A 23,681-nucleotide genomic window follows, 5' to 3' on the forward strand; every position below is an offset into this window, starting at 1 on the left:
TATATTTGAGGATTCATTTCCTGCATGGTTTCTGGTCAGTTTCCCACAAGGACAAAGATCACCATCCATACACTATACTTGCTTTATCTAGTGTGCCTGAGAGTGGATCAGTGCGTTCTAGGGGCAAGAATAGTATTTTATTCCGCTCCAGCAGAGGATTTGGCACAATTAAGCACTGACAAAAATAATTATTGAATGAATTGAATAACACAGTTTTGAATGTTTTTGTCATGAAAAAAAGCCAGGGACTAACACAACACCAGTGAGACTCATTATTTACCGTCAAGGGGCTTACCTTCCAGGAAGACAAATGGACAAGCCCTTTAGCGGTTATAAAAATTTCAGGCCAGCTTAGGTCTAATGCTTCTGCTGAGGTCCTGCTTGCTCACACCAGATAGTCAGCTACCACTGACAGCATGCGCCTTCCTCGTCCTTAATTAAAATAAACAGATGAAATATTTACACTCTATCAAAACCTTTCATTCCAAGAGTCCTTGTTACATTGAGCTCTGTTTAATTTGTAAGACACCCTTCAGTAGCTTTCGATTAAAAACAGCACAAAAAGCTACATTCCCTGAATGAGTCAAACTGAGGCATAACTTTTTCTCACCAGGATGGAAATTTCTGGATGAAATCTGACTGGCAGCTGAAGAAGTTCACGGTGGCAGCTCTCACCCCCACCCCTTCTGTCCTGCCAGACAACTGTTACCACGGGGACCGGGGGAAAGCGCGCTGGCGACTCCCAACAGATGAACAGCTGACAGAATGGACCCTCCCAGAGGCCCCAAGCCCGAGCAGCTGTGCGCTGGCCTTGGGTAAATCTGTCTCCTCCAGAGAAGGAGAAAGGAGCTCTCAGCGGGAGGGAGGCGGGCGGGAGGGAGACGGGCGGGCCTGACTGATCACACCAGAGGGCTGGCTTTTTGGACGCTCTTAGCAACGGCCCCGCTCTGACCCTCCTCAACCTGGGGAAAATCAAACTGTTCTTCCAGGCGCCATGCTGCATCAGCAACTGAACGTCAGGGCGGCCTTTCCCGCTGCCTGTTAATTACTGCTCTTGCCATCTCAGGGTTCCTGCCTTTGCAAAGTGCTCCTAGAGGGGGAAGGAAGGGACGACCACCATCCAGAGCCCTTGATGCCCGGCGCTTAAGCCTTGATTGTGAGTCCTTGTACATCACCTCGTTACATTGATACGCGGGACTGAGACGGGGTGCCAGCCCCCCTGGACCAGCAGGGGCTTTATTCTAGACTCAGTGGCGCGTGGCTTCGCTTTTCTTCCCCGTTGGTGAGTGAAACCCCAGTGGCTTCATTGGCTCCTTGATTTAAACCACGCCCGGCTTTCTGCCCGATTAGCTGCTGCGGGGCCAGGCCACCCAGCCACATCCCCTCCGGGTTTGCAGGGAGCGCCCAGCTGCTGCTGCGGTATTGTGTGGATGCCGCGCGTGCCCTCTCCTCTCTTGCAGAGATGGCTAATAGGGGCCCGAGCTACGGCTTAAGCCGAGAGGTGCAGGAGAAGATCGAGCAGAAGTACGACGCCGACCTGGAGAACAAGCTGGTGGACTGGATCATCCTGCAGTGCGCCGAGGATATCGAGCACCCGCCCCCCGGCAGGGCCCATTTTCAGAAATGGTTAATGGACGGGACGGTAGGTCCTGCGGCCGCGATCTTGGGGCCTGGGGTGGAGGGCAGGGAAACCCTCGGGAGCCTTCTCTGCGGAGGGAGCTGCCGCCGCCAGTCCCTGCCTCGCGGGGTGGGAATGGGCATGCCTTTTTCTCAGTCTTGGAAGATCTGGGCTCCGGCACCATTCCCTAGCTAGTTTTAGAGGATTCTCCACCCATCAGCGGCTTTCTTTCTGAGTTGTTGCCAAATTCGAACCCCTTTGGCTTTTTGCAGTGACAATAGAGAAAAGGATTTCCTTGGGATCTCTCCTGCCTTTTTTTGGTGCATCAACTCATCTGGGGACCATTACTTCTCCCAGGGCAATGGGTTGGTTACACAGTAAAACAAAGGAACGTATGGGGGGACTAACCACTTTCCATCCTTCCGGAGCCAGGCTCCCTGGGGATGCTGAATGTCCGTTAAAAGCGGAATTCACAGGGAACTGAAGGAAATCCTTTTTTGATAACTGCTTTTCTTAACAGATGCTCCCTTGTGTTTGAGGGATTGCGGATTGCAGGCTCTGATTCAGACGAGCCCATCTTTTCCCGCAGGCTGTGATTTACTGTTACATAACTGCTAACCCACGCTTCTGTTGGGTTGCCCAGGACTGGGGTTATGGGTATTTGGAAGGAAGGTACCCAGTTCAGTCCTTTTATACATCATTAGCTCGTATGGGATGAGCTACCAAAGCCTGATTCTGATCTGCCTTTTGAGAGAATAAATAATATTAGAGTCTATCATCTAACCTTTCCAGGAGCCACTAATTCATCCCTCCATTGAAAGTCTGGAATCGTAGCCCGGCCATCACACATGGTTCCTTTCTGTAAACATTCTTCCCTAACCCCGGGAAGGGAAGGGAAGGGAAGGGAAGGGAGGAGGGAGAGCGGGGGATTCCTGGCCACTGGCCTCACTGCGGTCAGAAACAGTCCCCGGAATCAGTGTGCCTGGGTCTTTGGGGTTAGGTATGGGAACCTGGCTACCCAGCCCCTGAGACCACGGCGTCCCGGAGCACTAGACTTACCTCTGTCCAGACCTGTAAGCTGTGCCCCGTGGGGGCTACGATTTACTTTGCATTAGTGAGGGGTAAAAACAAAGGGAAGTGTTGACTTTTGTCTCCCCCTTACTCCCTTCAGGTCCTGTGCAAGCTGATAAACAGTTTATACCCACCAGGACAAGAGCCCATCCCTAAGATCTCAGAGTCGAAGATGGCTTTTAAGCAGATGGAGCAAATCTCCCAGTTCCTTAAAGCTGCGGAGATCTACGGTGTCAGGACCACTGACATTTTTCAGACAGTGGATCTGTGGGAAGGTAAACAGCCCTCAGGCCTTGGGGATTGTTTCCCCTCCCCCTTCGGTTTGCCCATCTCTTTGTGAAACCTGCTCACAATGTTCTCTGTGCTGCAGGGGGAGGAGGGTCAGTGTTATCAGCTGTCACCCAGGGACACTATTAGTCTCCCCCTTTGTTGTGGTCTGTTAAAAGGGGCACCCTCCTCTAAGGGACGCACACCTTGAGGACATGGCTGGGACGTCAGCAAAATAACATGTAAACAGAAGCCTCTGTGGAGAGGAAGCTGAAAGGTGACATGGACGCCTCTCACTCCTGTCTCCCCTCCCATCACAGACAAATGATAGACTGAAGAGAGGGGGCTGGCCAGGGTAGCAAAGTGTGCTTCTGATTCACCAGCAGCGGGGCTTGTAGACAAAGCTGCCTGGTGCGATTTTGTCTGGAAAATAAATAGCACCCCAACTTTTCATTAAACTATTAATCGAAAACCTTGGCAACTATGCCTTCCAGATAGGTTTTCCATTCAGACAGTGTGACAGATGATTTTATTCTTGCACATTTGTGAATTGACTTGATTAAGAAATCTTATGAGGCATAAAAATCAAATCACATTTCTGGACATACTTAACAGTCCACCTTTTGGGGAAAAGTGATGTGAATGGAGACACTGCCAGAGAATATGGGGTCCGTGGCCATAGTGCTTAGTGTTCCCCTGTGCCCAAATGCGCATGCCCTTCATGCGATTGTTCCACGTGAACAGAAGGGGTCCTGGTGCGGCCCCCCAAGTGTAGGAAGTGCGTAGGAGGAAGACACTGGGAGGTCTGTGGGAAGAGGGGGTCCCAAGGGTGCTCTCCTGTCTTTCTGTTATTGAGGAGGTTTTGCTTGCCTTTTCCCTTTTTCCAAAGACCACACAGGTGTACTCCACCACACCGACGAGGTGCTGGCAGGGCGGGGAGAGGGGCACAGACAGCAGTGGTCTCTGGTAGAACAGGTCCGCACCACCTGCCCCAGCCCTGTGTGTTAGGGAAGAGAGCAGTTAAGGGACATGAGTGTGACTGGGCTGGAGAGGTAAGGTAGTGGACAGGTGGCTCCAAGGCAGGATAATGTCCCCAGAAAAAGGGAACAAGTCCAACACTGAGAGGCCTCAGCCCCAAGGCCAGAGGGATAGAGCTTTGAAGGAAATAAAGCAGGAGCCTCACTCCAAGGCTGCTGGAACCAGCTTGCTGTGGGGCATGCAGTAGGTAGGGTAGCTGACGTGAGGAAGGCGGTTGCTAGGGAATGTTCAAATGGTCTCTAGAAGGCCCAGAGCTGGTATCCCTCCATGGTGTGGCAGCTCAGGACTGAGATTCAAGAATATTCCTTCTGAAGGTTGGAGGGGATCCTTGATAACCCCCAAGATTAAGGGATATCTCGTCTGAGGCTCAGGCCAGAGCTGGTTGCCATAAAGTTGAGCAAGAGGTGGGAGATGGGTTGCTGTGAGCAGAGAAAGGGGCAGGAGGCAAGGCTGGCTTGCTGGTTGTGGCTCCTAAGTTTGGGGATGAGTAAGCTGGAATCAAGAGGATGCCCTGAGGCAGGGTTGGCATGTGTCTCTGCGCATATGAGAGTGTACTTACTTGTATACATAGCTATCAGACTAGCCACTCCCTCAGCTTGGTGCCCATTCTCCCTTCTGTTCTCCATTTGACTCAGGGACTGTGACCTGCTGTGGGTCTAGCCCTCCTTGCCTGGGTACTTCTCTTCCTCTTCTGTAGGCATTTTATATTCAACAGCTCTCCATCCCCATCTACCCTGCTCAGCATCTTCCCAAGTAGGGCTCTGCTTGTCGCTGGCTGCCCAGGGATGCCATGCTGCTCTGTTGCAGACAAATAAAGCTTCAGGAGCCCAGGCTTGCCAGATGCCTTCTCATCTGGGCTTCAGTTATTTAGATAGGCTGAGGCCCCAGAGGCACCCACTATCCTGAAACCCCTTTTAGAGGGAATGTGGAAAGTTTGGAATGGACACCACGGGGGTAGCAAGAATAGAAGTCTCAGGGCTTCAGTAAGGATCCCAGGGCTGAATGGTCCAGAAAACTCCCCAAACACAGAGATAATATAGAGAGAGCTGCAGAAGTTCCCTCGGGGGTACGCTGGGGGTGACCAGTCCCTTTCAGTGGAGAAGAAGCCACTTAGAGTAGTTGGAGGGGATTAGGAGTCCTTCTCTTGGGTGAGAGGAGGTGAAGCCTGGCAGGTTACTGTGTGTGTGTGTGTGTGTGTGTGTGTGCAAACTCAAGAGCGCTAGTGGGTGTGCTGGTCAGAGAAACTTAAAGAACACTTACCTAGAAGGCAGTAGAATGCAGGTTCCTGAGTCAGAGTTACACTGGTTCACACCTCTGTCCCACCACTTACCAGTTAACTTTTCTAAGCTTGGATTTTCTCAGCTATAAAATGGGGATAATAATATCTATTTCACAGGACTGACATGGGGAGTAAATGAGACAATGAATTAGACATGCTGCACATAGTGCCTGGCAATGATGGAGAATGATGTATGGTGGCAGTGTGAAAAGTGCTAATGTCATCAGCCTGTCCTTTTTTAAGGCCAGTGGAAATGAAAGAATGGCATAAGCAAGGCTGGGGAAGTCACATACTCTGTCTTGGAATAAATGGACTTCATTAATGGTTTCACACAGAAGCTGAGGGTTGCCTGGATGACCTTTGCCCTCTCTGCTATCAGTGGTGCCTTCTCACCCACCATTCTCCAGTTTGGAGGGGCTGGCTTTTCAGGTCACCATATTGACGCTTTTCCACCTTGGTTCATTACCCTCTTGACATATTTCCCCATAATGTATTGCTTTGCCAATTCCAGACCCAGAAGATCCTGGTACAGTGGAAAGCGCATGAGTTTCAGAGTCGGGTAGATAGATTGAAACTCTTCTTTAGCTACATTCTAGCTGTGACCCTGTTTAAGCTGCTTAGCCTCTCAGAGCCTCAGTTTCCTTCTCTGTAAACAGTTCTAGTGCTTCACTTTGAACAGTTCTTGTAAGGGTTCAATGTGTAAAGTCTCTAGCACAGTGCCTGGCTAATAGCACCTAATAAATGTTGGCCTCTTTTCCCCCACTGTAAGTCTATCAGCAACTAACCTTTTTGGTTCTCTTGGATAACCATGCAGCTAGCCTTAGGCATGTAGAATACTAGAATGTCAGAGCAGGCAACACTCCAAGATAAATCAGACCTAGTTACTCTTGTAGATAATCCTACTGATTTGTGCCTTGATGCTAAAAAAAAAAAAAAGTAGAAAAAATTTTTTCACTGAAAAAGGTCTCTGTAAAAAATACAAATAATAATCCTACTGACAAGGATCCTGGACACATGGCTTTGTCATGCCCTCCTGTTCCCCAACTTGATGCCTGGGAATTAGCGGGGCGTGTGGTTTACACTGGGGGGAGTGCCTAGGAAGTCCAAGTACATTCTCCAGGGAGGCATCACTGTGTGTGTCATTCCTCAACTGCCGGAGCAGAGGAGACATTTCACCCAATTAGAGAGACACTTGGGATATTGTGAGGTACCTGTGCTGACTTGAGTACTCACAAATGCCTGCTGAACAGCCGTTACTGCATTTACCTCAAGTGCTACTCACAACTGTGTACAGTGCGTTTTCCCTTCAGCAGTAGTTCTCTGCTGTGCACCAAAACCAGCTGGTAGGCTTGTTAAAGCAGATTGCTGGACCCCAGCCCCAGAGCTGCTAAGGCATGAAATCGGGGTGGGGGCGGGGGTCCAGGAATTTGCACTTCTTGCCAAACCATGAGTGACGCTGCTTATGCTAGTCTCGGAATCCCACTGTGGGAACCACTGCCCTACAGCTTCTCCAGGGAGGCAGGCAACAAAGCCGGCATTTCTCCGTATAGCAATATTTCCTCTACCTGGACTGGAGAATTGGGAGCTATTCCTAAGTGCTTACTCAGGCAAATAAGAAATGGTTTCTTAATCCACTGGTTGTTTTCAGAAAAATGAAAAAGATGCTCTGTTCCAAGAGTAGCCAGGATGAGTCAGGATTGATATAAAATAGAAGTAGCTCTGAAGCAAAGACTTTTGACTGTAAAACTGGTTTTTGGTATTGAAAGTCTAGTGTCCAGTCTGACTTTATCTACCCAAATGACTTCTGTCTGGTCTTGTCTCTTTCTCTTTACCCTTCTGTTTATTTTTTTCTTCCAAAGACATGCGTAAGATATCATTGAGGTAATAAAAAAAGTTAAGAGAACAAAATCTTTGTTCAAGCATCTCTATGGTAACAGCACTGGAACTCTGGGCACTAAGAATCCCTGGGGTGGGGAGGGGAAGTCCTGACAATGCAAGACCACACTTGGGGAAAACACTGCTTTGTGATCATGCAGGAAACAGGGCACACTCTATTGTCAAGTGAAAGTGTCAGTGGCTATTTGAGACTCTGTCTGTAAAGGTTTGCCAGGAGAGATGAGAGAGGCCACTGTACCATCTCTTTGTACAGTTGCAAGTCTAATATCAGCCTTCTCCCTTGATAGGGGCTACAAGGCCACATAGCCCGACTAAAAACTCTGAGCGGTTAGTGCACATTCGGCCCCTCCTCATTCATGTGTCACCCCCTTTCCATGGCCAGAGGTGTCATTTAGATCACCACCAAGACTCAGTCTCATTTCTGCTCTCCTGGCATCTAGAAAATTCTCAGCACCTAGTTGGTATTGTAGGACTGTTCTTTTTATTCTTGGAAAAAGCCTTGAGCAGTGGTTTTCAAGCTGTCTTGCCAAAGTGTCTAGGGGTAGTTTTCAGGGATCAGAGATTTATTGCAAGCTACCAGGGCTCTGAGCTGGCTCCCAGCTTGGATCAGAGCCCTTCTATTTATTGATTTTACTATTTGACTTTGTAGAAGATCTCTCCGAAGGAAGAGTTATTGCTTAACAAAATTATGGAATACACTGTGTGCCAGGCGTTGTGATGTTTTTAAAAACCAAAAACCAAAGTGTTGGAGCAGTACTTGCCTACCCCTGGGGCTGTGTCAGAATCATCTCTGGGGATTGCTCCAAAGCCCGAGTTTTTAAGAGTCTCCGATAATTCTGATGATCAGTCTAGTTTGGGAATCCCCTGGTAAAACCCATGTTTCTCACACTTGCCTTATGGCATAAACCACCTCGGGAACTTACTAAAAATATAAAACCTCAGGCCCTACCCCAGGCCTGCCAAAATAGTCTCTCAAGAATGACCTCAAAATTCACATTTTTAAAGACATCCCCCTACCCCAGTCCCTAAAGAGTCCAAGAAGTCTGGGAAATCCTGTCCTGAAGGAGGCTGTGTTCTAGGCAGACAGTACACTTGGTTGTGATGCGAACAATTTAGTTTTTGTCACTTTATACCTGGAACACTTTACAGATCTTCCTTAATTTCATTGCTCCTATATGTAAATTTTGGGCTCCCAGTTATAGGAATCAGCCTCCACAAATGCCCCCTTCCACCCAACAGCACTTGATCTGGCAAAAGAGTGAGGCTAGAAAGGGCCCCTTCCATTCCCTTGTCCCTGGAGAGCTGGGATTCCTCCCAAGCAACAGCTGTCAGAAATCTAACAAGACATGACAACAAGCTAGACATGAAAGGTTACAGAAGCAAATCTCTGCTCGTAATGTTAGGTAGAAGCTCAACAATAATTAGGTTGATCCACATGCTGATGGAGACTCAAGGTCCCAACTGCTTTTTTCCTGTTTTAATCTTGTTTGTATGAGTCCAGGAGAAATAATTTCAGATAAGAACACTCAGACTTATGGCTGTTTGGGGCTGGTGCCCTTGCTCCTGTGGGGGGGCCCCAGTTGTATTCCCCCGGTGCATACCCTCTGGCCTGGCATGGAAGCAGCCCCCACCACCCTTGGGATCACCCCCATCACCAAGCAACGTGCTGCCCAACCAGCCTGCAGTGGGGACCCATGGGAGGTGGCAGGGCGGCCTAGTGGACTATTTGGGGATTCCACATTCAGACCCCTGAGCTAGAATCAGGCTCTGGTTTTACTTTGGGGTGTTTCTGGCATATTAATTAACCTCCCTGAATTAGCTTTCCCATCCATACATTGGAAGGAATAATATCAGTTCCACAGGGTTGATAAATCACATACAATAAAGTCTCTAGCCTATAATTCATATCAAATCTCCTGCCTTGGGACTTTTCTTAAGGAAAACTTTTTTACAGTTTGTTCTTGTCAAGTAATACCTCCTCCAGCTGCTTCTGCCCCAAGCTTGTAACTGCTTCCTTTTCCATTCTCTGGGATGAGGGTGGGGTAGTAGTCACAGTTCCAGGTTCCTGGGTATCTTACTCTTGCTCCCAACTTAGTTCCCTCCGTCCTTTCTGGGTTCCTGTGGTGTATTCATTAGCTAGCTCCTGTGGAGGCTGCTGCATCTCGGGCATACCAGCGCTTTTGTCCCCGAGGTAGTCTCTGTGGCTGGCTTGTTGGATCTCAGGCTCCACATTTCCCCGGTCCTGGACCTCCCAAACTGCTCTTTCCCACCACCAGAAATGGACTTGTGTGTGCTGTTGGTGCACTGTGCAAATGAGTGATGAGCCCTAGCCCGCCTGCCTGCCTGCCTGCTCCATTCCTCTCGGCTCCCTTTAATGACTCACTGCTGAAGAGCAAAGCCTCTTCCTTTGTCTTCCCAGAGTAGTCCTTCAGAATATTATCATTGTTTCAGATCCCATTACACAGTGACAATTTCAGGAATGCTTTCCTCTCTGGAAGAGGAGAGTAATTCTTCCAGTCCCCTCTGTGTTCCCTCTCTGAATTCTCAGTATTCCTTGTGCGCTCCCCCTCCCTCTGCTGCCTGGATTCTCCCTGCTCTACCAGCCCAGCTGCTCCTGCAGTCTGGGGGGCTCTCCACTGCAAGCAGTTCATCCCTGTATCCATCAGTCAGTCCCACAGGGCTTCGGGATCCAGGAAACTGCTCCCTGGCTAACGGGGAGGAGGAGAGAGGTGAGGGAAGAAGGATCTTCCACTTTCTCTCCTCTTGGAATAAATGGACATCCTGAGCTGGACCTCCCGAATTTATTTTATTTTATAGGTTACATGCCATTCTCACTCTCCATCGGCCTTTCTCCTGTAATTCTGTATTCCCCGGGGTCTGAGCTTCAGCAGCCGGGCTGGGGAGACCACAGATGGCTCCCTCAGTCTAAAGATGGCTCACGCCGCCGCCTCCCCCACCCCGGCTGACCGCTGCCTTTCTCACCCGGGGCCTTTAGCTGGGGCTCTTATGCCTCAGGGGCCTCTGATGTCGTTCTAAATTGCAGGGCAAACCACCCAGGAGCCTGTTTCCCAGTCCAGGACACGTCAGCCAGCCGGAAGGGAGGAAAGGAGACACGGTGGGGCAGCAGGCTGATTTGCAGGGCCCGGTTCCCTGTGAGTTAGGGCCACTGGGCTGCTCAGGGAGCAGCGCTCCCTCCCACTGTGTGAGGGGCTCACTCCCGCGCCCCTCTCGCTCTCCTCCCACCTCCACCCACAGTTTCTTATTGTCCCCTTTGGCTCCTTTCAAGCAGCACAAAATAAAGTGCCTACCGTGTCGTATTGAATGCTTTCTGTGTTGATTTGCTTTTCTTCATTTTCCAGGCCTCCAGCCCAAACAGCCAAGTGAATACTCAATTTGATGCACATGGGTGATTTTAGGCCCTTTTAACCCAGATAAAGTAAAAGAGAGAAGCCACCTGGGATTTGACACAATCCGTGCAACCAACGTCTTTGGTTTCCTTTTTCTTTTTCCAGTCCTGGTTCCAGCCTTCTGCGAACCACCACAGCCGCCCTCTCACAGGTGTCCCCTTACCACAGCCTGTAGACCCCAGTGAGGCAGAGCCCTGCTCAGGGCAGGGAACTACCTGTCTCTAAGCTGATAAGTGTTTGGAATGTTTCATTCATATAGCAACTGGGAATGGATTAGACACTGGGGATCTCTAATATATACCAGAGAGAGAATAATTAGCCAGTTGATTCTTTTCCTTTCTGAGAAGCTTGGCTATAGTTTTCTTCAGGCCCTTTGAGAGGCATTCCATTCCCCTCTCCCTGGAGTGTGATCACCTATACCCTCTACCAGATCTTCCTTCCTGGAGTTCCAGCCTCATTCTCCCAGATTCCTTGGCCTGACACAGGCTTGGCTTTAACCTCTTTGTTGGCTTCCAGGGAAGGACATGGCAGCCGTGCAGAGGACGCTGATGGCTCTAGGCAGTGTTGCAGTCACCAAGGATGATGGCTGCTACCGGGGAGAGCCATCCTGGTTTCACAGGTAAAACTCCCTTCCTGCACCCTGCAACGAGGGATGATACCAATAAGGAGCATGTGAAGCCCTATAGCTCCTCAGAGGCTGTTCTGCACACACAGCCCCCAGGAGCACGTGCTCCTGGCCCCACCAGTGAGTCCCCTAGAGCAAGAAAAGGCAGGCTGCCATTCAGGCCAACACCCTGCCCAGGGCAGAAATGGGGGGGCTCCCAATGGACTACTGGATCCCCCCACATATTCGTTCTGAAACTGAGAGAACCCAGTGGCATTTTTCACCAGTGGCTTGATATCTAAGCTTGGTTTTATGACCCAAGTAGCCCTGAATCTACCTATTTATTTATTTGACTCACTGCTGAAGGGAAAGTAATTGCTGTCCACCGGAGACCATCCTGGTTAACACCTGTTGTCCCAGCATATTTATTAGTACTCTTCTCACTCGCAGGAGGAGCCTGGTATGGATAATAAGTTAATGTGGTCACATCAGTAAAGGGCATTTTCCTAAAGACATTTGTTTTGTTACTCTTTTTTTGCGGGGGCTAGAGGGGTAACAGAAGAGCCTAAACTCAGGAGCTCAATGGGAGATGAAGAGGAGAGAGCATGTTGTAGCAGCTAATGGACTCTTCATTTCCCTAATCCCCTTTGCCTGTTTTTGACAGTTGTAAAAAGGTGCCAGCTTGTGTCATTTTAAATGCACCTGGGGTGAAATCCCATTATGTATTGGCCAGTTAAAACCCCATTTTTGGTCCCAGCTTTATTAGTGACCTGCCATGGTCTGTGTGGTCCATAAAACCAAAATTACTACTATCTGGCTTTTTACCCAAGTTTGCTGACCTCTGGTCTAGAATAAGAATTTCCCCTCTCTAACTCCTAGGTCCCTCAGCTCTAAAATGGAACATTAACTTGGCCCTGTACAGGGTAGGGTAGACTGGAATTAATGACATGATTTGTCAGAAGAGCTGATATTAATTTTCACAAGGGCTTCAGGTAACAGAGACAGAGTGTGAGAGGACAGCTGTTTGAGAGCGAAGCCCCAGAGAAGCAGCCACTGATTGTCTGCTAGAAATTCTGGAAAACCATCTGGGCTTCTAAGAAGTAGAGAGCTCATGTATCATGTAGAGCCTGCTTGTGGCAGGCCATAGCCCAGGGCAGGGCCACAGATCACAGCATTACTATAGCTCAGCAGAGGGTCTGCTCTTCCTTTTGATGAACCCCAGTGGAGTCTAACTGCGTATCTTGGGGGAGGGTTTGAAAACGGTCAGAATGACGTGATTCCATCTCACTCCCTCTGCCCAGGAAAGCCCAGCAGAATCGGAGAGGATTTTCAGAGGAGCAGCTTCGCCAGGGACAGAATGTGATAGGCCTACAGATGGGCAGCAACAAGGGTGCCTCTCAGGCGGGCATGACCGGGTACGGGACGCCCAGGCAGATCATGTAAGAGGCCGCGGGCTGCCGCGATAGAGAGGACGAATATTCCACCCCACCGTCTCTATGATAAAGAAATAGTTAAGTCACCTTCTGACCTCTTTCTCAAAGCCTCCTATCCCTGTTTTTTGCGAAAGTGCTGCATTTCTGCTGAGAATCCATGTTGCCCACTAGGCTGCCACCTTCTGTTCATTTAGAACTATGCAAAGACTCCCCTTCCTTCTTCTTCCTGAGCTCCTTCTTTACCCTAAAGTCTCCTTTTGTCTGATTATTTATTTATTTATTTATTTGCCAAAAATTTCCCTCCTCAACTTACAGAAAGCACCTAATAAACAAATTAGTCTCGTGTCTTAAAGTGTAAAGTTCATTCTTTGCCTTAGGGGCTTTTTAGGTGGGGCTGGGTGTCATGTCATGCAAGAGGCCAGCAAGATGGAATTAAGCTTAATCTGTAGCTGTTGAAACAGGTTAGCTTTGAGGAAACTCTTGAAAGGTTGATTTGTTTATCTTGGCAGTTATATAGAAAGTTTAATTGTTGTGCCCTCTCTGACAGCTGAGGGTCAAGAGTTCAAGAACAAGGTCTTTGATCTGCACATAGTTTTTGAGTACCCACTTTGTGCTTATTATGTTAGACTCAGGGGGAGGGGGAGGAACAAAATGAGCAAGCCAAAGTTTTAGTTCTTAAGGAGCTCTCATATAGGTGCCCAAGTATCTGACAGGTGGCTGTGGGTAAAATTGCAGTATTTCCAGAATCTCTCACTTGGCTTTAGTACATCTCCATATCAGTAGGTGTTTCCAAGGGGTGGAGAGAAGTAAGCCATCTCCATGTCAATAGGTAATTACATGGGCCAGCAAGGGTTTACCTGGACCTGAGAGGTTGGATGGAACTCTCTTCTGCAGCTGGGTCAGGAGAGATGGGACAAGTGCTTGTAAGAAATAAACAGGTTTCTTAAACTTTGTTTCTCCTTTTGACTGATTTTGGTTTCAAAGGTATTTTGCCTGGGGATTTTCCCCCTGGAGTTACAGTGGTTTTATCAAATGGATGGGTGATGAGTAGTTGAAGGAAAGAGCAGTATCTACTTCTCTAGCAATAACTGCCCCCCTAAAGGCCAGACTGGGTTTGATACCAACATTTATACAGTTTTCTTCATCATCCAGGAATTAGAGGCAATGTAGATTGTTCTCTTATAGACATTCATAGGGTCTGAACTCCTAAAACTATTGGATATTGCCTAAGACTGAGATCCAGCTAAAATGAAATAGGTTTTAAAGATTTTTCTCAACCATGAACAGTTAAGAAGGCAAATAAACCTGGGGACCATCAATTCATCTTACCCTTTCCAATAATAGAAACAAGAAAAAAATGTTATCATTAAGTAAGAAAAATGTCTTTCCTCTGTATAATAAATTGTTAACTAGCAAGAAAAGTTAAACTAAATGAAGCTATAGATGGTGCCACATTCTAGATGTTTGGGTAATAATTTTTCAGACTGCTGTTTGTAGTTCTATGGTGGGGGAACAGGGCTGCTGAGAAGGCAGAATCCTGGGACCTCTCCTGCATCATTGAGAGTGTCACTGATCTCCTATATCAGGATTCAGTATAAGATTTTGAAAGACTTTTAAAATTAAAAAAAAAGATTACACTAAAGGAAATTAGTCTGTGAGTCACCTAAAAAGCCTACTGTATCCTCTAGGGTTCCTAGTTACTATGTTCACCACTGGAGAATTGTCCATGCCTGGGAAGATGTCACATGAACATCGTAGCTGAATTCCTTCCTCACACCTGACCTTGCCACAAGAGCCAGAGAGGGAGGTTGATGGAGTCTAAGAAGTGAAATAAAATTGGGAAATCCCTGGAGAGGGAGAGAAGCCAATCAGGGCCGTTTGGGATTGGGAGTTGGCATGGGAAGTAGCCTGGGGGTGTGGGGTGCGGGGCAGGACACATTTAGGAGGGAGGTTTCAGGCTATCCCTGTCCTGTTCCCCGCATTGCCTTGGCTCCACCATTGCTGTGCTGGAGACACTGAGAGGCCAAAGGAAGTAGCCTGGCAAATCTAGGTCAGTGCTAGCGGCCAGCTGGAGGGAGGAGCAGGTAGTAAGAACACTGGTCGCCTTAGCAGCACCTGGGCATTTCCTCCTCCCAGCACCATCCCACCCACTGCCTCAGGCTCCAACCCCTTCAGTCGCATCAGATGGTTGCAGCTTGGAGATGATACTGTTGACAAGTTGAGGCCCTAGATCCCCTATGTCAGAGGCGGATCCAGAGTGCTCAGGACTGAGGCAGCAGGTAACAGAATTTGAGAGCCCACTTGGTAATTCCACAGGCTTTTGGCCTCCATATTTTGCCAGCTCCCAGTACTGGCCAGAAGTGATCCAAGCTAGGGCGCGGGATCATTTACCCTTTCCTCACTTGCCATTTGCAGCCAAAGTAGCAAATGACCTCGGCGATGTAAACTCACAGGCAGCAACTGGAAGCCCTCAGGACTGAAGTACTGTCACGAAAAGACACACTGTACCACTCTTACCACATAAAGCAGAACTCATGGGCCAGATAGAAGAATCATTAAAAAGTAGTCTAGTGTAACTTTGGGGGAAAATCCCAGGGCAAAATACCTCTAAAACTGAAATTAGTCAAAGGGAAAAATAAAGTTGAGAAACCCGTTTATTTCTTACAAGCAGTTGTCCTGTCTTTCTTCTGACCCAGCTGCAGCAGAAGAGAGCCCCAACCAATCTCTCCAGTCCAGATAAACTCCCACACACCCATGTAATTATCTATTGATATATAGATATACCCCTTCTCTCCACCTCTTGAAATACCTATTGAATATGCAGATGCACTAAAGTCAGGTGAAAGATTCTGGAAATACTACAATTTTACCCACGTCTAGTAAGTAGACTAAAAATGATAAGTGAAAACATTGGAGCCATGACATATTATGAAGAAAAAACATAGAAGAAAAATCAACTGGAGATAAAGAATATAAAAAAAATAAAGTAAATGAAGCAAAGAGTGATAGTCCAATGGATAAAAAGAACAAATTAATAAATTGGAATATCAAGGCAAGGGACTTTGTAAACAATGGCACAATAAATGGTAAATACAAAGGAAATGGAAATGTTAAATGACAATGGGTCAAAAGTCACATAATTGGACTCTCAGAAGGATAGGGGAAAAAAATGAATATAGGGGAGAAAAAATTTGAAGAAATAATTTTGAGAATTTCCTAGAATTTATAAAAGAAACCCAAGAACTCAGTTTTAAAAGATTTATAAAGGTGCCCAAAAATACATGATAAGCACCTTCAGTGGAAAATGCAGTGAAATGACAACCACTGTGTAAGGTAAATTCTAGCCGGAATAAGCAGGCAAAGAGAGGCAAAAAGGGCCAGGTAATTTATTTAAATACCCCCAGGTGAGGTTCTGTGGCCTTCTTGCCAGAGGCCAGAGAAGTCACACCCGGTCAGGGAGGTGGGGCACTTATAAAGGATTAGGAGGGGGAGGAGTGGGCAAACTATCTTAGGGGGTGTTGAGAGGTATGATTGGCTAAAGGTGACATAATAGTCAACTAGAAACTTTTTTTCCTTCCAAGAGGGAGGAGGCTGACATCCGGGTCTTAGTTGGCACATCAGGATGGAATTCAGGGAGAGCTGTCCCCTTTCCATATAAGGCATGGACCTTGGGGTCTGGTCTGTTCTATGGCATCTCTCTGTTCTGTTTGCATGTCCTTGTTTTTCCTTCCTCCAGCCTAACACACTGAAAGTAGATAGAAAACTCTCAAAGCTTTTCGAGTAAAAGCTCATCACATATAAGAAAAAAAATCAGATTGATTTTGGCTTTTCCAGCAATAACCCCTGGATGCATAAAGTAAAATTTTCGAGGTTGCTGGAAGGAAAAAAAAAAACTAATTAATAAAACATAATTTTCTGTATAGCTAACTAAATTTTTAAGCCCCAAAGGGAAGCAGAAATATTAGCAAAGACTCTCTTTGAAAACACTATTAGACTAAGTATTACAGGAAGAAAAATATATTATCAGGAAAATGCTATCTGGTATAGGAAATAAGGATAGGTCAAGAAATTTCATTCTTGTTTAAATAAATAAGGACTAAAAAATAAGGAGAAAATTGTATCTGTAACAATCCAAAACTAAAATTCCAGTCAATACCCATATGGTGTGTGTGGCGTGAGTGGAGAAGCAAGAAAAAAGGGGTTAGGTGTGAGTGTGCAAATGTCCTGTTTGGTGGAAATAAAGAGATAATGATAAGCCGAGAAACTGTTGGGAAAAAACAAACATTGTAAGTCCGGGGAGAGGAAATCCCGGGGAGAAATAAGTCCAGGAAGAGAAAATCGGTGGGGAAAATACCTCTAAAAACAGAAATCAGTCAAAGGGAGAAATAAAGTTAAAACCCGTTTATTCCTTACACACTGCAGTCCAGGGACCTCTCTACTCTGCTGAGGAAGAAGCCGGCAAGTACGCCAGCCCCTCCCTTTAACCTCTCAGGTTCAGACACGCCCTCGGTTGCCCAGGTAATTATCCATTGATATGGAGATGAACTTCTCTCCACCCCTGAGGATATACAAATGCACTAAAGCCAGGCGAGATATTTTGGAAATGTTACAATTTTACCCACAACGTATGCAGTCCCACTCACTTAATGAGGCTAATAAAACGTTGACTCCAAAACCCAATAAAGAAAAGAAAATTATTATACTGATTTCAGCTGAGAACATAGATGTTAAAAATTCTAAATAAAATAATATTTAACCAACTCTAACAATGTATTTTAAAAATTTGTTTGACGGAACCATTTTCTCTGAGAAATTCTTTTTCTTTTTTTGTCAAACCGGGTGGACTCTTTGAGGACCCACTCTTTTATAAAGCTAGTTCTGTGTAAAACTTGGTAACCAGGGTTCCATTCCCTGCCTTTTCCTCATCTAAAATCATAGAGAGACACCTGCTTCAAACCCTGTATTTCATTTATAATAATACTGGAGACCAAAGGGGATGTGACTTTTCCAACATCATTTAGCTAATTAAATTTTGGAGGAGGATTTAAATGCATTTTCCTAGGCTTTCAGAGAAGTATTCATTCCTTTCACAGCCTTTCTGCTAAGTCACTCTCACTAATTTTTCCCAAAGCATTATTAACCAATGTCCTAATGAAGAATTCTATTCTCTCACTTTTCTGTTTCTTCAACAACTGTGCTGAAGATCAGCAAAAACAAATTGTAGGTTGAAGGTAAGAAAATTACTAGAAAACCAACCCTGTCAATCAGTCAAGAAGAGTTTATTGAGCCCCTAAAATATATAAGGAATTGTAGTATGAACTAGGAGATACAAAGAAATACAGACATTGTTCTTCATTAAATTATTTTGTAGTCTAGTTGAGCAAACAAAATATACCCTACAGTTTCTGCTATCATCACTTGGTTTAAGGGCCAATGTGGGCAGTGTTCCCTCGGATCCTCTGAAGGAGGAGTTCTCTGGCCTGGGATGGTCAGGGAATGTTCTGGTCTCAGGAACTCCTGCTTTGTGCCATCAGGGGAAGGCAATGGCCACTTTACCACTTGTCCCGACCTGCCTGGACCCAACAGAGTTAAACAGTGAGGAGGGGGATTGGATTTCAAGACAAATCCTTCCTGGGCTGACTTGAGAAAGTCCATGGTGATTTGAGAAATGCTTGGCAGTCTCATTCCATCTTAGACCTCCAGGAGGCAAGGTTCAAGGTCAGGATCTTAAAGAAAGGTGTAAAAGTTGTCTGTTTTCAAGTTACTTTTTAAAAGGCCAAAGGTGATCGGGGTCATCAGAGCTCTCCTTGCTGTGGAATGTACAAAACCTTCAAGGGTGATAATGGCAAGTACCCCACAGATCAAGACACCCAGCTCCCAGCTTCACACGTCTGCTGCGTCCACCAAGAGCCAGGCTCAAGGCTCCTGATGATCACAGAAATGAAAAGATTTGCTAATAGCTAGTGATGTCTGTAAGCATGCCAGGTGTAGGGTTGTACTAGACTGCGGGAGTGCATGTCCCATTTCTGGTTCTCTGATATGTCAAAGACAGAAACATGGTTTTTGAAAACATCTTACTCTAGACAGACAGACTAGGCCAGAGTTCCCCACTTTTCATACCATCCCTCCCACCAACTGACAGAAGCCAGGTCTTATGGTAATGGAAGCACAAAGCGCACTTTTCATAAGATCTTATTTCTAATTTCCAGGCATGCTGTCCTTTTAGTTATCATTTATAGAAAGTTTTATGACAATAGTTTGCAGCACTATTGGTGGTGTAATTTTAATTGCCATGGCCTCAAATTAGCAAAACTATTCATTTCATCAATCACTGAAATGGGAATAACCCTGTTGCTATGGACCTTTCACTGCTATGGCAACAGTAAAGCACGAAGATGAAATTTTAAATTATGGTAATATTATTGGCAGAAATGAGTGCATCATTCTTGCAAGATATCTTGTACACCTAGTTCTCCTGGACATTCTAAAGGCTGAATTTCCCCACTTAAACAGGCCATGGTTAGCTTCTTGAATAACAGATTCAAGGCCATCGTTCACATGGGCTTGGGAATGCCCTCACATGCACATGATGAATAAGCTTAAGGCAGCTACATCCCGAGCAAGATAAGATTCTCTGCTCCCAAGCATTGTTTAAGAACCATTTCAAGTGGTAGGTGCCAATCCTTGATAACTCCTTTACCCATTCCAGCCCCATAAAATAACCTCATGGTTTGATTGGATCCTGATGATAGTCAATCCAATTTTTTAAGAGCAACCTTTCTTCCCTCTCTTACAGTTCTACTCACCATGCTATGTATTCTTTCTAATTACAAGCAGTAGTAATTGAGGGAGAATAAACTCTAAATAGTCATTTTTCAAATGCTGTGTCTCCTCTGGGACACTACTGTGCCATTAAAACCACTGCCTGGGTGACCAAACTAACTAGCATTCTTCTCGGCCACTGGTGCTTAGCTGACATGCTGTAAATTGTTCAAGTGGGAATTTTCATGTCAAATCGGTTCTTTGCCTTCATGTTCACCCAACCAAAAAAGAAAGATATTGAATGTTTTCTGACATTAATCCTTTCTGCATCATATGATTAAGTCAGAAGTTCCTTGTTATTGCAAGAATTTGTTGTGACATAATCCATAACAGATGAATCTCTGAGGAAATACTTTTTGGAAGCACAGTGATTCTACCTGTTGGTTTGTAGCTATTTTATCATCTTTCTACTGTCTTCTTACTAACACAGATCTTAATGTTTAGCATGCTTAATTTACTCTCTCTAGCTTCAAGGCATTTGTGCATTGGGCCAGCATAATAATTTTCCCTTTTTAAAATTTCAAAATAGATATTTTCCCCCTGACAAAACTTCGTAAAATATTCAAACAATTCAAGGAATGTGAAACACCCTCTTTAATCCCATCAACTGGGATAACCACTGTCCACAATTTAGTACATATCATTGTAGAACATTAAAACACATACATAATCAACATAACATTTTTAGAACATCTTTTTTTTTTTTTTTTTAATAATTATTTTTTATTGAAGGGTAGTTGACGACAGTATTACATTACATTAGTTTCAAGTGTACAACACAGTGGTAGAACATTTATATACATAATTCTAGGTTCCAGCTATCACCCTACCAAGCTGTTACAATATCTTGACTATATTCCTTATGCTATACATTACATCCCGGTTACTTATTTATTTTACCATTGGAAGTCTGTCCTTTTTTTTTTTTTTTTTTTTTTTTTTTTGTGAGGGCATCTCTCATATTTATTGATCAAATGGTTGTTAACGACAATAAAATTCTGTATAGGGGAGTCAATGCTCAATGCACAATCATTAATCCACCCCAAGCCTAATTTTCGTCAGTCTCCAATCTTCTGAGGCATAACAAACAAGTTCTTACATGTAGAACAAATTCTTACATAATGAATAAGTTACATAGTGAACAGTACAAGGGGAGTCATCACAGAAACTTTCGGTTTTGCTCATGCATTATGAACTCTAAACAGTCAGTTCAAATATGAATACTCATTTGGTTTTTATACTTGATTTATAGGTGGATACCACATTTCTCTCTTTATTATTATTATTTTTAATAAAATGCTGAAGTGGTAGGTAGATACAAGATAAAGGTAGAAAACATAGTTTAGTGTTGTAAGAGAGCAAATGTAGATGATCAGGTGTGTGCCTGTAGACTATGTGTTAATCCAAGCTAGACAAGGGCAATAAAACATCCACATATGCAGAAGATTTCTCTCAGAACAGGGGGGGTGAGGTTCTAAGCCTCACCTCTGTTGATCCCCAATTTCTCACCTGATGACCCCCCTGCGACTGTGCCTGTCTTAGGTTGTTCCTCCCTTGAGGAATCTTACCCGTCTCTGGCTAACCAGTCATCTTCCGGGGCCATACAGGGAAATGTTAAGTTGGTAAGTGAGAGAGAAGCCTTATTGTTTGAAATGGTTAGCTTTTTATTTCTTTGCATATTTATGCCCTGTGGCTTCTATGCCCAGCATTTGTCTTGAGGTATCTTTACCACTTGGAGGAGTTATGATACTCGGTAAATTTGATATGAGGCACGAATTCTATTTAAGAATTCGTTGTAATTAGGAAGAAAGAAGAAAAGCTATAGAAGTAGCAGACTGAAGAAAACATGGGAAGATTGATTATTTCTTTGACATATCTTCTTGTAGAGTAACTTCAGCATATATAGGTTTTAAGCTACTACTTAAATTGCGCACACACATTAACATAATAGGAGTATAGTTACATAACCAAAGCATATCTGTAATTACCAGCCATCTCCAGTGAAACCAAGAAAACCAGTTAGGCACCTTAGGCATTTGTGAAAACTTATCTATGATATGGTGGATATTGTCCAACTGAACTTGAACAGTCTGAGAGAAATCAGACAAATTAAAACAACCCATTCCTGGGGACTGTTCACATGCCATATGTTCTTTTAACAGTAAATAGTCTGTAGTTGTAAGACTTTGGAGCGCTACAATTTGCACTTCTCCAAATTCTTGGTTGAGTTCCAACAGTATAGATCCAGTCAAATTTGTTGTTTTACTGTATGCACAGGCCAGCTTAGATATCTCCTTCATTCCCATGGCAAGTCCAGGAACTGGTGGGATGACTGCATCTACAGCCGTAGCAGTGCGTGGATCTTTGTTGGGGTTTTTTGATGATCATCTTCTGGCATGAGTCTTCCAGAGAGTGCAGATGTTGGAAGTTCTTTTTCATATCGTATCTTACTTCATTTTCGGGGTAGCCCAATTAGGCTTTGATCCTCTGTATAAACACAAACAGACCCTTTGCCTACACTTTTATATGCCCTTTATACCCTTGTGTAGAACTCGTTGGAGGTTACCACACAGGAACTGCCCTTTTTTTTTTTTTTGCTTTGTTTTTGGTATCACTAATCTACACTTACATGACGAATATTATGTTTACTAGGCTCTCCCCTATACCAGGTCTCCCCTATAAACCCCTTTACAGTCACTGTCCATCAGCATAGCAAAATGTTGTAGAATCACTACTTGCCTTCTCTGTGTTGTACAGCCCTCCCTTTTCTCCTACCCCCCCATTTATGTTAATCTTAATACCCCCCTACTTCTCCCCACCTTATCCCTCCCTACCCACCCATCCTCCCCAGTCCCTTTCCCTTTGGTACCTGTTAGTCCATTCTTGAGTTCTGTGATTCTGCTGCTGTTTTGTTCCTTCAGTTTTTCCTTTGTTCTTATATTCCACAGATAAGTGAAATCATTTGGTATTTCTCTTTCTCTGCTTGGCTTATTTCACTGAGCATAATACCCTCCAGCTCCATCCATGTTGCTGCAAATGGTAGGATTTGCCCTCTTCTTATGGCTGAGTAGTATTCCATTGTGTATATGTACCACATCTTCTTTATCCATTCATCTATTGATGGACATTTAGGTTGCTTCCAATTCTTGGCTATTGTAAATAGTGCTGCAATAAACATAGGGGTGCATCTGTCTTTCTCAAACTGGATTGCTGCATTCTTAGGGTAAATTCCTAGGAGTGCAATTCCTGGGTCAAATGGTAAGTCTGTTTTGAGCATTTTGATATACCTCCATACTGCTTTCCACAATGGTTGAACTAATTTACATTCCCACCAGCAGTGTAGGAGGGTTAGCCTTTCTCCACAACCTCGCCAACATTTGTTGTTGTTTGTCTTTTGGATGGCAGCCATCCTTACTGGTGTGAGGTGATACCTCATTGTAGTTTTAATTTGCATTTCTCTGATAATTAGCGATGTGGAGCATCTTTTCATGTGTCTGTTGGCCATCTGTATTTCTTTTTTGGAGAACTGTCTGTTCAGTTCCTCTGCCCATTTTTTAATTGGGTTATTTGTTTTTTGTTTGTTGAGGCGTGTGAGCTCCTTATATATTCTGGACGTCAAGCCTTTATTGGATGTGTCATTTTCAAATATATTCTCCCATACTGTAGGGATCCTTCTGTTCTATTGATGGTGTCTTTTGCTGTACAGAAGCTTTTCAGCTTAATATAGTCCCACTTACTCATTTTTGCTGTTGTTTTCCTTGCCCGGGGAGATATGTTCAAGAAGAGGTCACTCATGTTTATGTCTAAGAGGTTTTCGCCTATGTTTTCTTCCAAGAGTTTAATGGTTTCATGGCTTACATTCAGGTCTTTGATCCATTTTGAGTTTACTTTTGTATGTGGGGTTAGACAATGGTCCAGTTTCATTCTCCTACATGTAGCTGTCCAGTTTTGCCAGCACCACCTGTTGAAGAGACTGTCATTTCGCCATTGTATGTCCATGGCTCCTTTATCAAATATTAATTGACCATATATGTCTGGGTTAATGTCTGGATTCTCTAGTCTGTTCCATTGGTCTGTGGCTCTGCTCTTGTGCCAGTACCAAATTGTCTTGATTACTATGGCTTTATAGTAGAGCTTGAAGTTGGGGAGTGAGATCCCCCCTACTTTATTCTTCTTTCTCAGGATTGCTTTGGCTATTCGGGGTCTTTGGTGTTTCCATATGAATTTTTGAATTATTTGTTCCAGT

General features: G+C 45.0%; 1 protein-coding gene and 1 long non-coding RNA gene across 2 annotated transcripts in view; one reads left to right on the forward strand and one right to left on the reverse strand.

The window, feature by feature from the left end:
• The window catches only part of LOC130683825 (uncharacterized), a 29,806-nt gene extending 29,015 nt beyond the window's left edge, over positions 1-791 (reverse strand). The window contains exons 1-2 of the long non-coding RNA XR_008997825.1: positions 611-791; positions 296-432 (exon numbers count right to left, since the gene is read on the reverse strand). This is a non-coding gene — a long non-coding RNA (uncharacterized LOC130683825). The remainder of the gene's footprint in view (positions 1-295; positions 433-610) is intronic.
• A 499-nt stretch (positions 792-1,290) lies between these two features.
• Positions 1,291-12,764, forward strand: TAGLN3 (transgelin 3). Its single transcript, XM_036933121.2, has 4 exons — positions 1,291-1,642; positions 2,790-2,964; positions 11,093-11,195; positions 12,482-12,764. The coding sequence occupies exons 1-4, from the start codon at positions 1,463-1,465 to the stop codon at positions 12,621-12,623; spliced, it is 600 nt and encodes a 199-aa protein (XP_036789016.1). The 5' UTR covers positions 1,291-1,462; the 3' UTR covers positions 12,624-12,764.
• Positions 12,765-23,681: the final 10,917 nt, after the last annotated feature.

This window comes from Manis pentadactyla, chromosome 1 (assembly GCF_030020395.1).
Source record: "Manis pentadactyla isolate mManPen7 chromosome 1, mManPen7.hap1, whole genome shotgun sequence".
NCBI classification, from domain to species: domain Eukaryota; kingdom Metazoa; phylum Chordata; class Mammalia; order Pholidota; family Manidae; genus Manis; species Manis pentadactyla.

Excerpts from the sequence above, each read along its gene's own strand:
- TAGLN3 (XM_036933121.2), top strand. The coding sequence starts at position 1,463 with ATGGCTAATAGGGGCCCGAGCTACGGCTTAAGCCGAGAGGTGCAGGAG. Across the intron at positions 1,643-2,789 it reads AATGGTTAATGGACGGGACG|GTCCTGTGCAAGCTGATAAA; the intron begins GTAGGTCCTGCG and ends TACTCCCTTCAG. Across the intron at positions 11,196-12,481 it reads GAGCCATCCTGGTTTCACAG|GAAAGCCCAGCAGAATCGGA; the intron begins GTAAAACTCCCT and ends CCCTCTGCCCAG.